This window comes from Drosophila willistoni (assembly GCF_018902025.1).
Source record: "Drosophila willistoni isolate 14030-0811.24 chromosome 2L unlocalized genomic scaffold, UCI_dwil_1.1 Seg168, whole genome shotgun sequence".
NCBI lineage: Eukaryota > Metazoa > Arthropoda > Insecta > Diptera > Drosophilidae > Drosophila > Drosophila willistoni.
Window position 1 is genome coordinate 9,370,889 of NW_025814047.1, and position 15,305 is coordinate 9,386,193.

The 15,305-nt window shown below is 38.7% G+C and overlaps 3 protein-coding genes and 1 pseudogene across 3 annotated transcripts; 2 read left to right on the forward strand and 2 right to left on the reverse strand.

Moving 5' to 3' along the window:
- The first annotated feature begins 1,505 nt into the window (after positions 1-1,505).
- On the forward strand, positions 1,506-2,231 carry LOC6652228 (annotated as a pseudogene).
- Positions 2,232-7,040: 4,809 nt separating this feature from the next.
- On the forward strand, positions 7,041-8,078 carry LOC6652227 (copper chaperone for superoxide dismutase). The gene is made up of 3 exons (XM_002074647.4): positions 7,041-7,176; positions 7,223-7,830; positions 7,892-8,078. The coding sequence occupies exons 1-3, from the start codon at positions 7,162-7,164 to the stop codon at positions 8,025-8,027; spliced, it is 759 nt and encodes a 252-aa protein (XP_002074683.1). The 5' UTR covers positions 7,041-7,161; the 3' UTR covers positions 8,028-8,078.
- On the reverse strand, positions 8,022-9,774 carry LOC6652226. Its single transcript, XM_002074646.3, has 6 exons — positions 9,370-9,774; positions 9,111-9,315; positions 8,774-9,054; positions 8,570-8,714; positions 8,260-8,510; positions 8,022-8,198 (listed from the first exon to the last, which is right to left on the reverse strand). Exons 1-6 carry the CDS (start codon positions 9,508-9,510, stop codon positions 8,070-8,072), a joined length of 1,152 nt encoding a protein of 383 aa, XP_002074682.1. The 5' UTR covers positions 9,511-9,774; the 3' UTR covers positions 8,022-8,069.
- A 580-nt stretch (positions 9,775-10,354) lies between these two features.
- LOC6652225 (ribonuclease 3) lies at positions 10,355-14,624 on the reverse strand. Its single transcript, XM_002074645.3, has 2 exons — positions 13,069-14,624; positions 10,355-13,005 (listed from the first exon to the last, which is right to left on the reverse strand). The coding sequence occupies exons 1-2, from the start codon at positions 14,549-14,551 to the stop codon at positions 10,526-10,528; spliced, it is 3,963 nt and encodes a 1,320-aa protein (XP_002074681.1). The 5' UTR covers positions 14,552-14,624; the 3' UTR covers positions 10,355-10,525.
- Between the last annotated feature and the right edge of the window lie 681 nt (positions 14,625-15,305).

Below are 15,305 nucleotides of genomic sequence, written 5' to 3' on the forward strand. Positions count from 1 at the left end.
ATTAACAGCAGAAATGACAGATGGCCATATTCCAGTCCCACAGCCACAAAGGTCCCAGTGGTCATGCCCACAAAGTTTCCAGCCACTGTTATGATCTTAGATGATGTGAGCAAGAAAGGACACGTCAAGCCACCGCACTTCTTTTCACAAGGACTTCAAGTAAATTCTGCTGCTAATATCGAATTCCTTGAAACAGTTGTGAAACCATGGATATGGGTCATGTCGAAATGCAATACGATGGTATTGCTCATGTCGATCTAGTCCTATCTGTGCGCGGCATTCAGCTACTCTTTCCCTATGCAGTTTACTTCTTTGCAAGCGAAGCAATTGAATTGGTGCAGAGCGCGACTCTCGGGCTCGCAAACGCTCATGCTCAAGCCTGCAACACAGGCTAAGCGAATTGTGTGTTGTTGCCGTAACGATCAAATCATGCTTTTTTTATTTGAGCACTTTTAATAACTTTTTTTCTTTATTATCTATTATTTGTAGGTAAGCTTTTACAAGGTAAAAATTTCACCATGCGAATGTGTTTATCACATTACAATCAATTAAAAAAAAGTTGGGATTATAATCCAACCCGCATTATTTGTAAATTATCGGTTTTTCTTTGCCCACTTTTATAAGTTCCATTCGACACCGAAAAAGAGGATTAGTTTACATTGTGCAAAAAATCAGGAGACCCAGTGATCAAGAGAAGTTAAAAAGTTGGGGGCAAGTAGAGTTTTCAACTATACATAAATAGAAAAAATATAAATAAAATTTAGTCTATTAACACGATATTCGAATTTCTATTTTGTTAGTACACAAAACACAATATTCAAATTTTTCCGTTAGTATTCACATGGTATATTACAGAGCAGTACAATGACATTAAAACAGCAGTTGACTTTATTTAAATTGACTGTTCGAAAACGTTTGTATAGTGAAAAGACGAACTAAATTATTGGCACAGAAAGTTTTCTAAGTTTACAGCAACTTTTCAAGTCTTTTTTAGAAGTAAACCGTAGGTTTAACTAAAATTAAATAACTAAAACAACTCGTCAATTTCATTGAGCACATCCAAGGCAAAAACTTAAAAAAATATAAAAAGTAGAGGGCCGTGGCTAACTTCTACCTCGTCAAAGTTTGTATACCCTTGCAACTTTTTTGGTAACTCTTTCCTTACCTATAGCCATCAAAGTGGAAAAATGTTTTATCTAAAAAGGCTAATGTTTGCGAAAGAACGCCCTACAATCTTAGCATAGAAAATAACAAAGCTATTGATCAATGTCACTGTTTTCCACCGATCGTTCTTATGGGAGCTATATCATATACTTACCCGATCTTTATCAAATTTGGCATAGTCATTAACAGATATATTAAACTAACAAATCTTTGTAGCTCTAACGGTCGAGGAGGAGTTTGCGCTGATCCAGACGGAAATGGCTATTCGAACTCGTCTCGCCATGCTGTTTTCTAACACTAGTAGGCGGCCGTTTTTAGTGTTTTCTGGAAAAAGAATTAAATAACATTTGTTGTTTTTTGGCAAGTTGAATAATATTTTAATGGCAACGAAAACAGCAGTAACAGTGAAGATGTTTGGTCGTCATTTATCCCAGGAACCTGGCCGAGGCCCAGAATCTGAGCCCCCAATGTAAGCGAGTTGCTATTATTCCAAGACTCTATAGCACAGAAAAGCAGCCTGAGGAAATGGCGACGACGGCAGCACCCACATCCTCTCCTGAAATCGAGCGTCTGACGAAAGAATTGGCCGAGGCCAAGGAACAACATAGCGAACTTCTGGACAAGTACAAGAGATCCTTGGCCGACAGCGAGAATATGCGAACTCGCCTTAACAAACAGATAGCCGATGCCAAAACATTTGGCATACAAAGTTTCTGCAAGGATTTTCTTGAGGTGGCCGATACGCTGGGACATGCCACTCAGGCAGTGCCCAAAGAAAAGCTCGCTGATAATGCTGATCTGAAGAACCTCTTTGAAGGACTCTCGATGACAAAAGCCTCTCTGCTGCAGGTCTTCAAGTGTCATGGTCTGGAACCCTTGGATCCCATAAATCAGAAATTTAATCCCAATCTCCATGAGGCTCTATTCCAAAAAGAGGACAAGACAGTTGATGCCAACACCGTTGTGGAAGTCACCAAATTGGATTACACATTACATGAGCGTTGCATACGTCCAGCCTTGGTTGGAGTGTCCAAATGATAAGATGCTATGGACTAGCTTAAAGTGTATGTGAGAAATATTGCATCCTTTTTTGTTGTTGTGTCCATTCTAGTTTCTCTCTTCCACATGCTTGATTTCGTTTACATAGTTCTATAATAAAATTGTTTGCAAATTTGTCCTATGCTGCAAAAAAAGTTAGAAAAGTTAAAATGATCAAACCTACATATGTAAATACCAAGTTCGCTTGCGAATTTAAAAATTCCTTAAGCTTAATTACAAAATATAAAATAAGTAAAACTCTCTGGACTGGATATAATGGCCACAAAGTTTTCTATTACCGATTGTGTCCCCATTATGTGTTCCATTTTAGAAATTGTATCTTAGGAATACATTAATAAAAACGGAAAGAATATATGTACATATATACTTTATATGGTCGGAGAATGTCCGTCAAGTTACCGACACTGTTAAACTCGAGTTAGCGACGGTCCTCTGTTAACCCTCTGTTAAGTTTTTTGCATTTTTATTTTTTAATTTTTGAGCAATTTATTGACTTTTTTGAAACAAATAAAGCCTTAAATTATTAAGAATAGATGAAATTTTTGTTTTAATTCAGTTTTGGGGGTTTTTGGACATTCCATGTATTGACAATTTCTTCACGAAAATGTCCTTTTTCGTTTTCGTATAGCTCCAAAAAATTGCAACGGCTCAATGAAGATTGAATGCCAGATTTGTCCCCAATTATTTATCTAAATCCCCACCAAGTTTGGTTAAAATTCCTCACACGGTTTTCGAGAAAATTGCATTTTTTTGAACCAACCATGATTTTCCCCATACAAAATGTGCGAAAAAATGGGGTGAATTAGTTGGGCAAAAACTCGCCTATATAGTAACGGCTCAATGAAGATTGAATGCCAGAATTTAGGTATGACTTTCTGGAATATGTTCAGAGAGTTTCAGCAAAATTCCTCGTAACGTTTTCGAGAAAAATGCATAAATGTGGGAGTACCTTCAGAAAACAATAATTTTTTCAGCAAATGCAATTCGCCAATGTTCTTCTTCTTCCTCCTTTAATTCGCCCCTTACAAAATGAGTGAAAAAATGGGTTGACTTTGTTGGGCAAAAACTCGCCCATATAGTAACGGCTCAATGAAGATTGAATGCCAGAATTTAGGTATGACTTTCTGGAATGTGTTTAGCTAATTTTATTCAAAATTCCTCGTAACGTTTTCGAGAAAAATGCATAAATCTGGGGGTACTTTTTGCCCGCAAATTTTTTTCAATCTCGATTGGCCCAGCTGTTTTTTCAATTCGCCACTCATCGTATGGTCATTTCGCCCCACCACAAATGACCACAAATGAGTGAAAAAATGGGTTGACTTTGTTGGGCAAAAACTCGCCCATATAGTAACGGCTCAATGAAGATTGAATGCCAGAATTTAGGTATGACTTTCTGAAATGTGTTTAGCTAATTTTATTCAAAATTCCTCGTAACGTTTTCGAGAAAAATGCATAAATCTGGGGGTACCTTTTGCGGAATAATATGTTTCCAACATTTCGCCGCTCAAGCATCGCTGTGATAGGGGGATTAGTCAAATACAGGTTCGCTTAAATAGGGGGTTTGGTATAGTGGTACGACTGCACCAATAAATTGTGATTTTGGTTAATAAGAATTTTTGAGAAATAAGATTAAAGATATAATATATAATTATGTAGACTTTCCTTGAAAATTTGAATAAAGTTAATGAAATAGATAATTGTTAAATCTGGTTTTATGTATACATATGTATATGTGTATGTATGTACATATGGTCTTGCAATTGCACACAAATTTGCTGCAAACAAATATGGCTTGCACCAATGTATGCCCGTTTCTATCATCATTGTTTTTTCGTAGAGTATTTCTTTTATTATTTAGACAAATTCTTTTACACTATTACAAAAAAAAGCTTTCTCTAATACGAGAAAGAAATTAGATGCAAAAAAAGAAATTCTTATACAAAAAAAAATTTATCCTTCGCTAGGGTTCGAGCCCCGACATATTTTATATATAAAATCATATACATGCGGGGACCCATACATTTTTTTTGGATCAATACAATTTTTTTCTTTCTTTTAAATTTGCTTATAAAGGCATATATATACCTACATATGTAAATGTTGATAATGTCACTAATTGACTTATGTCCCAAAAAAAAAAAAAAAAAAAAAAAAAACTTTTTTCGGCTTTGCTAGGATTTGAGCCCCCCATAGATTTTATAATTTATATAAACATATATAAATGCGCCCAACATCCCGTTTGACCCTAACAAGGGAAACTTCAGGTATGCGAATCACCGGTTCGGATGAATTTTGAATATGTTGTAGAATACCCCGTCACTTGAAGCTGTGTGAAATATTTCGGCGCACTATTCTATATTTTCCTAATAAATCGGCTTTAAAGTTATAGCTTTGGTGACTTATAAGTAAACCGCCGATCAGACTACTAGCAGCTCATGGTGTAAGGGGTAGAGTTACTGCCTAAAATAGGGGAAACTCTGGTTCAACTCCCGCCCGAAACTAGTTAGTTTTGGGTTTTCATTTTTTTTTTTTTGCTTTTTTAATAATTAATTTTGTCTAATAGCGAAATAGGTCTTTTGATGATACTATATATGCATTTTTTTTTATATTATCAAATGATAACACAGAAGTTAAATAGTGACAGTTTTAATATATAATTATAAAAACTAGACATTTATTACAATTAGAGTCAAACGGGATGTTGGGCGCATTTATATATGTTTATATAAATTATAAAATCTATGGGGGGCTCAAATCCTAGCAAAGCCGAAAAAAGTTTTTTTTTTTTTTTTTTTTTTTTTTGGGACATAAGTCAATTAGTGACATTATCAACATTTACATATGTAGGTATATATATGCCTTTATAAGCAAATTTAAAAGAAAGAAAAAAATTGTATTGATCCAAAAAAAATGTATGGGTCCCCGCATGTATATGATTTTATATATAAAATATGTCGGGGCTCGAACCCTAGCGAAGGATAAATTTTTTTTTGTATAAGAATTTCTTTTTTTGCATCTAATTTCTTTCTCGTATTAGAGAAAGCTTTTTTTTGTAATAGTGTAAAAGAATTTGTCTAAATAATAAAAGAAATACTCTACGAAAAAACAATGATGATAGAAATGGGCATACATTGGTGCAAGCCATATTTGTTTGCAGCAAATTTGTGTGCAATTGCAAGACCATATGTACATACATACACATATACATATGTATACATAAAACCAGATTTAACAATTATCTATTTCATTAACTTTATTCAAATTTTCAAGGAAAGTCTACATAATTATATATTATATCTTTAATCTTATTTCTCAAAAATTCTTATTAACCAAAATCACAATTTATTGGTGCAGTCGTACCACTATACCAAACCCCCTATTTAAGCGAACCTGTATTTGACTAATCCCCCTATCACAGCGATGCTTGAGCGGCGAAATGTTGGAAACATATTATTCCGCAAAAGGTACCCCCAGATTTATGCATTTTTCTCGAAAACGTTACGAGGAATTTTGAATAAAATTAGCTAAACACATTTCAGAAAGTCATACCTAAATTCTGGCATTCAATCTTCATTGAGCCGTTACTATATGGGCGAGTTTTTGCCCAACAAAGTCAACCCATTTTTTCACTCATTTGTGGTCATTTGTGGTGGGGCGAAATGACCATACGATGAGTGGCGAATTGAAAAAACAGCTGGGCCAATCGAGATTGAAAAAAATTTGCGGGCAAAAAGTACCCCCAGATTTATGCATTTTTCTCGAAAACGTTACGAGGAATTTTGAATAAAATTAGCTAAACACATTCCAGAAAGTCATACCTAAATTCTGGCATTCAATCTTCATTGAGCCGTTACTATATGGGCGAGTTTTTGCCCAACAAAGTCAACCCATTTTTTCACTCATTTTGTAAGGGGCGAATTAAAGGAGGAAGAAGAAGAACATTGGCGAATTGCATTTGCTGAAAAAATTATTGTTTTCTGAAGGTACTCCCACATTTATGCATTTTTCTCGAAAACGTTACGAGGAATTTTGCTGAAACTCTCTGAACATATTCCAGAAAGTCATACCTAAATTCTGGCATTCAATCTTCATTGAGCCGTTACTATATAGGCGAGTTTTTGCCCAACTAATTCACCCCATTTTTTCGCACATTTTGTATGGGGAAAATCATGGTTGGTTCAAAAAAATGCAATTTTCTCGAAAACCGTGTGAGGAATTTTAACCAAACTTGGTGGGGATTTAGATAAATAATTGGGGACAAATCTGGCATTCAATCTTCATTGAGCCGTTGCAATTTTTTGGAGCTATACGAAAACGAAAAAAGGACATTTTCGTGAAGAAATTGTCAATACATGGAATGTCCAAAAACCCCCAAAACTGAATTAAAACAAAAATTTCATCTATTCTTAATAATTTAAGGCTTTATTTGTTTCAAAAAAGTTAATAAATAGCTGAAAAATTAAAAAATAAAAATACAAAAAAATTAACAGAGGGTTAACAGAGGACCGTCGCTAACTCGAGTTTAACAGTGTCGGTAACTTGACGGACATCAAAATTAATATACCCTTTGTGCAAGGCCAAGCCAAACATCCGCATTCGCAGTGCCCGCCTCCAACCTAAGTAAATTAGATTCAAAATCAAACAAACAAAGATAGCTGGATTTGTAATCTCTTTTTGTTTTGAATAGTTTCTAGTACAAATTTTAAATAAATATTTCTGTTTTGAGCACTGTTAATCTGAGGTCTGTTAATAACAGGACACATCTGTTTTATGGTAAATCTGGCAACACAGGCTGAGCGAATTGGCTAGCTGAGCGAATTGTGTGTTGTTGCTTTTCGCTCTTAAATTGTTTTTGTTTTTTGTTTTTGCGATTCCAATTGACTTTGTTGGGAGATAAATTTTTGTTTATCATTGTTTAATTGCACTTTGCGCATAGGAATGAGTGCCATAAAGGTTAGTTGTTAAATTATTACATATGGATACTATAAAGAAAGTTTAGATTGAATTTGCAGTAGAAGTACGCAAGGATGATTCCAACTATGCTGATACCCTGAGAAAAGCGCTGGAAAACATGGGCCGGTTGGAAGAAATTGACTTGGAAAAGGGTCGCGTAATAATACAAACTCAAAGGCCATGGTCGGAAGTCCATAATCTAATTGAAAGCACTGGCCACAAAGCTGTTCTCTCCGGCTTTGGGGGCCAATCAGCCGTCGCTGTCATTAACACAACCGGAAGTGTGGTCGATCGCACCCCGGTTCAGGGTGTTGTTCGATTTACAACCATAACAAACAACGCGCCGGGCATGGTTGTCGATGGAGTAGTGGATGGACTTAATCCGGGAACTCATGGTCTCTATGTTCACGAGAGCGGAGACATTTCCAGAGGGTGTGCTTCCGTCGGAGGCACCTATAATCCTCGTGATTCACCTCCGACAGAACGCCCTGCTGGTGATTTGGGACAGATTCAAGCAGATGCAGACGGAAGGGCTACATTTCGTTTTGTTGCTTCCGTACTAGAGGTCTGGGACATAATCGGAAGAGCCGTCGTAATAACTGACAAGTCGAAAATTTCATCAGATCAAGATCCAAAAAATCAAGGCGACGAGAGGTTTGTTTTTTCTTCAACCGCCTTTCCCATCTCACAAGTGTTTTTCTTTACCATCCAACAGAATTGCGTGTGGCATAATTGCCCGTTCAGCCGGAATACTACAAAACTTCAAGAGGATTTGTGCGTGTGACGGAATTAACCTTTGGGATGAGCGAAATAAACCGGCAGCCGGCAAGGGACGATCACAAAAATTATAATGATACATTGTGTAGATTGCTTTTAAAAAATACATGTTACTGTTAATCTAACTCGATTACTGCACCTTTGCGCTTTGCATCCGCCTTCAATTGCGACAAATGAGTTCTGCATTTAGTTTTATAAGCCTGGACTAGCTTGCCACCCGGCGCAATGGCAATAGCCACGTGAATCTATAATGAAATAATCAATGTTTTTGGGCCGTCGTGCTTAGATTTAGAGGTTCATATTTACTTCGAGGTACGCCACTTCTTGTTCTAGATGTAGGGAATCATTTAGCATATTTAACACCACATGAAACTTATCCATGTTCAAAGCATAAGACATCTCGCCTATATTTTGCTTATACCATAGTGCGTAGTTCTCCAAATTTTGTTGCACATCCATAGTGTTAGCCGATATTGCACGCGCTGTCAGCAGGAAATGCAAAAAGGAACTAAAACAACCAATGGTAGCCGTGTGAATGAGGCGACTTTTAAGGTATTCTTAATGAAAACAAATTTACTGGTTAGTGAAATATAATCATTTGATGATTAATTTATACTTTTGATAAAGGTCTGAGTCTCTGTCTGCCCACAACTGGCAATGGCTTGAAGAAGAATGATATAGAACTTCCAATTCTTAAAATTTTCCTCGACGGACTGTTTAAAGAGGTAGTTGAGGGCTTCCAGTTGATGCTTAGGCAATAACTGATAATGAATAATGAAATTTAAATTATTACTCTTTTTCTCGATTCCAACAAGTGTACCTTCGAAGCAATTGTCCTGATAAAAGTAAGCTCATCGACTCCTTCATTGATCCATGCACTGAAATTGGCAAAAGCTTCGCCGATTTCCGTCGACTCATGCAGCTCCAACAGGACGCCCAGATGCATATGCACACACACACCCAATGCATCAGAGGGCAATGATTGACACAAAGCCGTCACATAGCTTAAATTACTGATTTTTGGATCTCGAGCCAAACCCATGAAGAGGTTACGCAAAGCATCAATAAGGATAGATGTTAATATCATGCCATACTCCGAATCTGGCAAGGATAAAGCGGTGGTTTATACATTTTATTTATTTAATAACATTTCTTACCAAATGCAGCCGACAAAAACAGATTGGAAAGAAGCTCATGTTGACTCTCCAAAAATATAATCAGATCAACTTGTAGTTGATCAGACTGCTGCTTGCTAAGAACATACTCCGTGGCTGTCAGGATGCGCAGTTGCTGCAACTGGCCGAGGACACGAAAGCTACCTACGTTAGCAGGCAACTGGCAAAAGTATTTTGCCACCAATAGCTACAAATTGGATTAATATTTATTACTGTATAGATCGGATGCAAACCTGCTTACCCTTTCCTTAGCACTAAGATAGTTTAGTAGCAAAATAAACTCTTCCTGGCTTTCGGTTGTTCCGGGTATTTGTAAATCACATTGCAAGTTAATTGCCCTGCAAATTAGTCCAAAACTATTGCTAACATTCAAACAATTCATTTTATTGTTTACTTTTTTTAAATCTACTTCCTTAAACAAAAATTATTAGTCAACACTGGCAAAATCTTCAGATATGGGGAAAAACTAAATTTGGAGATTTGAATTATTTATGATAATCTACAGAATAACAATGCAGTGGGAATGCCAAGAAGTGGACATTTTGAAAAATTTGAACAGTTCACGGTTGACTATAGCGTTTTAAAACTCGTGCAAATTTGCGTAATATTGCTCTGAAGGAAGAGTCTACTTTCGCTGATGGTCCAGCAAGCAAATTTTCGATGTCGATAAAAAAGGATTGAGATGGAAGCTATTACCTAAAAAAAACCTACATTTCCAAGGATCACCAATGCGCTCCAGGCCACATTAAATCAATCCTCTCCGAAGCTCGATGGTCTAGATTCTTGACTAATCGGTGGAATAATGTAAGTAAACATTTCCGGCAGAAACGCTAAAATCTTTAATTGCTCACAACAACAATCCTTAAAAAAGATTAGTATTGAAGCAGCAATTACCAAATTCGTCGAGTCTTATAGAAGTACTATAATTTTCGTTACATTTATAAGCAAACATTTTTAATTTTGGATGACAACGTTTGGCCCGACAAGGTTTTAGAGGTCCGGCGCTAACTTCAGCAATCCCGAAGTTTGTATACCCTAACTATACTCATGCAATACGATGGCCAAACATTTTAAAAAGCTCCAAACTCTTTTTCTGTGTCTTAATGCTCAATAAATAAAAAAATGCTTCAAAGAAATTGACAGCAGGTGTATATATATGCCTGTGCAGGTATTTCCTTAGAATAGCAACGCGATGTTGATATTGGCCATAAGTTGTACCAAGTTAATTGATTATATATAGTAGTTAACATTTTATTTAGACAAACAACAGAGTCCTTTTATATCTTTGAATAAATTTAGCTTTTAGCTTTCAACTTAATTAAATTGATAAGCAAATTTAAGTAAAGAATTGATAAAGGAATAATACTCTGTCACTAGTAATTAATATTAATGCAAAATTATATATTTGAAGAGGGCGAAGATAAAGACGAAGCATCAGACGTCTGGCGCAGGCGACGGCGGCGACGCTTAGTGCTGGGGGAATCGGAGACATCGCTGTCACTACTGGAACTGCTGCTGCTGGAACTGTTGGATTTCCGAGCAGCCGTTGGCAATGGACTCTTGACAGCGGCATTGTCGTACTCGTCATCCTCGGGAAGCTCATCACTGGAGATGTTCTCATGCATGCGATATTGTTTAGGCAAATGGGACTCGGCTTCGAGGGGGGCCGAATATTTAGGTCGTTTGGCCTTGTCATCCAGCTGTTTATCCGCCACGGAACCATCTTGGTCCATTTCACTGCCTGTTTGCTTTTTAATGCTCTTCGCAATCACTCGCTTCTGATGATCCAACTGAGGAAAAAGATCTCGAGAGTTCTCTAGAGCCTGCTTAGCGGCATTCATCTCCGCCTGCTGGATGGATGAACCACTGGATGTGGCCAAGCGTTTAGAGCGAAAATAAACGGCCACCTTGTAGACTCGAGTATTGGTGGGACCACTGGCTTCCACCACCTTGTAGTAGGGTATGTCGGGCTCCCCACCGTCCATTGTACGTAAAGTGAGACAACATTGCTGTAACTTTGATTTGGGATCATTCCAATCCTGATTCATGATAAACAGCTGCAGCCGTGGAAACAGGCAGACATGGCAGAACTGTTCGCAGTAAAGGAGACCCTTGTCCACATATAAAGACCCCAGAAATGCTTCTAAGAGATCAGCACGATCCTTGGTCTTGAGATCGGCCTTGGGATTGGCATAAACAGCATATTTGGGCATACCCAAATCATCACAGACCACAGCCTGAGTACGATTGTTGACCAGTGAAGACCGGAGTAGCGACAAGTGACCTTCATGATGTTCTGGAAAGTGGCGATACAAATACTCCGAACAGATCAATTGCAATACTGTGTCGCCCAAGAACTCCAGTCGCTGATTAGAGCCTAAGGTAAGATGGGTGAATCCTATAGAACGATCTGTAAATGCTCGGGCCAGCAAGCGGATGTGCTTAAACTTGATGCCCACAGAATCTTCGAATTTGGTCAGCTCTTTCAACACACGATAAGAATCGATGCAACTGCGGTCGCCCAAAGGTTCTTGCTCTTGTAAAGGATGCTCGGGTAGATTCTTCCAGATGTTTAGTAGCTTCTCTTCCTGTCGAAATAGGGCATCAGTGAAAACTTCGTCAGCCACCTTGATTCCACCATCCAGGAGTAGGGCTCCCATTAAAGCCTCAAAGCAATTGGCCATTGCATGTCGTAGTTCCAATTCGTGACACAAATCAGAGCCATGGGCATACAACATAAACTCCTCCAGCTGCAATTTTTTGGCCAGCAGAGCTAAATGCTGATTCTGCACTATGGCCGCTCGATAAGTGGCCAATCCACCCTCTTCTAGCTCGGGGAACATAAAGAATAGGTGGATGGAACTGAGAAATTCTACTACAGCATCACCAAGGAATTCCAGGCGCTCGTTGTGCGTTATGTTGGACACCGTTTCGTGGTCCTTTCCGAATCTGGACATAATGCTGACCAAAGTGTTAATACCGCGCTTTCTTGTGTTCATGTAATGGATCTTTCGATCTCCATACTCGGGCTGTCGAATGCCACAGTTGGTTAAAGAATTTCGGGCATGATCTGGATTAGTGCCATAGTTTTCCTTGTACGAGGGATGAGTTAGAGCCAGCTGCAGTAGATAGCGATTTTTAAAGTGGTAGCCAATGCTTTCCTCCAGCAGATCCAGGGACTTGTGGAAGCGCAAATGACCCGTCAGTACGGGAATCAACATAGCATGTTGGACAATATCACACATAATGCCAGTGCGGAAAAATCCCTCAGAGCTGATAGCTACCGTGATGTTACGCTTCATCCTGCCCTGCGTGCGCATTTCTTGTAGACGTTGCTCCTTATCCTCCAGCTTGCGCTTGTCCTTAAACGATGGTTTTGACATGTTAGCCATTAGATGGCGAAACTTTACATATTCCCTCCATGCTTTTTGATACTCCGGATTTCCGGCATAGCTTAACTGTGGTGGTCGTATTCCGAAATGGACAATTGCCGGATGAGAAATGCCCGTCTCGCGATCCGAACATTCGGGTAAATCGGAATTATTCCGATCCAACTGGTCCACACGCAATGAGCATGGCTTATGGCCGGGTTTGGTGACTAGCATTCCTTTGATGATGTCTACATAGTTTTGCCATTCGTGTTGGCTTATTTGGTTTAAATGGAGTAGCTGTTGGCGCTCCACCAGTTCGGCGGAATTGTCCAACAGATACTTAAGCACCTCGCACATGGCCAAAACCTCCTTGCCATTATCTGGGAGTTCTCGGACAAAACGCGGCAAGAAATGAAAAGCAGGACAAGACTGCTCACTGTTAGAAGCTCCACATGGTAAGAGATCAAAGTCCACTAGTTCCAGAAGCTCGTGAAACAAATATTTAACTAGCGAAAAAAAGTTTTTTAATTAGTATTCTAATATTTTGGATAAAAAATTCATCGACTTACAGAACAAATCCAGCTCATGGATGGTAAAGTTCTCTGGCATCTTCTCCTCGTCATACTCAATAGTGTACTCAATATTAAAACGGATCACTTTGCACACAGGAAGATCAGTGAGACGAACATGCGACAGCAAGGAGAAGCCCTCGAATAAAAACTCGTGTTCATCGTGCTTAATTATTGTGGGCGTCTTGGTCAGGAAATTCGTTGGTGGAGAGATGGTGATTCGATAGTGGTACAGGTGACCAGCGTTGTTGGTATCTTTATCACATAATCTATAGCCCGTCTCTCCTGGATAGATGCCGTGCCGAATCCCTATGCGTCGTGATTTTGCTGAGCATCGACACAATGGACCATCGTTCATTTCGCCGGGATCGTTGTGCCACAAATCGGCGTGAACACGCTGTGGATGTTGCACCTTGCGTGACAATTCCTCCATACAACAGTCCTGCTCAATCTTAAAGGCGTCCTCATCCGAATCATCATCGGAGGAAGAAGAGGAGCAGGCCTCTGACTTGTGCTTATGGTTGCACACTCTTCGTCGGGCCTTCCTTGGTGGGGGCACATATACAGGCAGAGTTTGGCGAACTCGATCTGCACGTTGCAGTAGTTCCTCGTCAAAAAGGGCGCACAGCTTTTGGAGGCGAACTTTTCCTTTGACTTCGTTCTCGTTTTTGGTGCGTTCGTAGTAAAGCTCAGCGGGCGAAGAACGTACCCAGGATTCGGCTGGAGCCTCAGCTTCGCTAAGAGCAGTCATTTTTTTTATATAATCTTCTGGCTTTTCACAGTAGTTGGAGCACCATTGGCGAAGCAGGCGATCGCGTTCAGTTTCCACCTTTGGCTTGCTTTTCTCAATTGGTTCACTTCTCTCCCGATAGCTGCGGGGCACATAATCCTGACCACTTCTATTTGGATAATGCTGAGAACGAGTATGTCGGGGCTGATGGTAACCTCCACTGTTAGGATGACGCTGCTCATAACGAGGGCTGTAGTTGTAGGCAGAATACTGATTATAGTTTTGACTATAAGACGAATGACGGGGATTTGGTAATCGATGAGTGGGTGCATATGACGAATAACGTTCCTGATACTTGTAGCAATCGTAGTTGGAATAAGGGACCTGGCCATATTGGTCATACGCCGAAACAGGCTCTTGACCATATGTGGACGACATTGGCTCCTGGTACTGGTAGGTATCATAGGAGTAGGGAGCTCCTCCTTGCTGATAGTTATCATAGCCCGTTGCAGACGGGGCGGTGCTATCAGCACCATATTTATAGTAGCTTGATGAATTTGAATTGTGCACATAAGCATCATTTTGATATGGCGGTGGTGTATTATAGGTAAAAGCTGGCGCTGAAATTGAATTTGGCTCTGCTCCCGGCGGCTTTAGAGTCTCCTCTCGAGTTTCTGCCGGCGGCAAGGGCGGTGGTGGTGGTGGCGGGGGTGGTGGTTGACTGGGTGGTGGTGGCAGTGGCGGCTGGTACATTTTTAAAAAATTCCTAATAAAATTCTACCAAATGTTTACTTAGCTGCAACAAATTAAGTGCTTCAAGTGTTCAAAATACGGAATACCAGCAATTAGTATTGCAAAAGGCGTTTTCAAAAATACTAGTAAAAATACCAAAGGTCTGAGTAAAAAGTCCTAAGGTCTGAGCCGGAAGTCCTAAGGTCTGAGTCGAACCTCGGCTGGTAGGGTATTCGCTCAGAGATTTGACTTTTTAAAGCATTTCGGCACTTCTTAAATACTATTATTATTATTTAAAAATATTTTATTATTTATTTATTTTTAGAATCGCCGAATAAACAATAGGGCTCTTGGATAAATAAAACGTTTTGCATTATTTGGAAAAAGTAGTCGCTATTAATTTTACGCTTTACTTAATACCATTAAATACAAATTTAAAAAACAAATGGGTAAGTTCAATTAAAATAAAATCATTATTCAATAAGCATTAAAGTAATATTTATTTTCGAAAGTTCTTATAGCATTGTTACTTGTTAAGGTTCTACGCATCGAAATTGATAGCAGATAAGCAAAATAATAGATTGAGATTGTTGTTTTTAACGATTAAAATAAAAACATAAAAAAGGAAGTAGTAATTTGAAATACAGTAGAGTCGAAGGTCATAGTCACTAGCACTCTCAGCCACTAACAAAAACCGCCTTTAGACTTAATATTGTATATTATTTCTAATCTTATAAATAAATAAATAAATAAATTTGAAATACTTCAACAACTT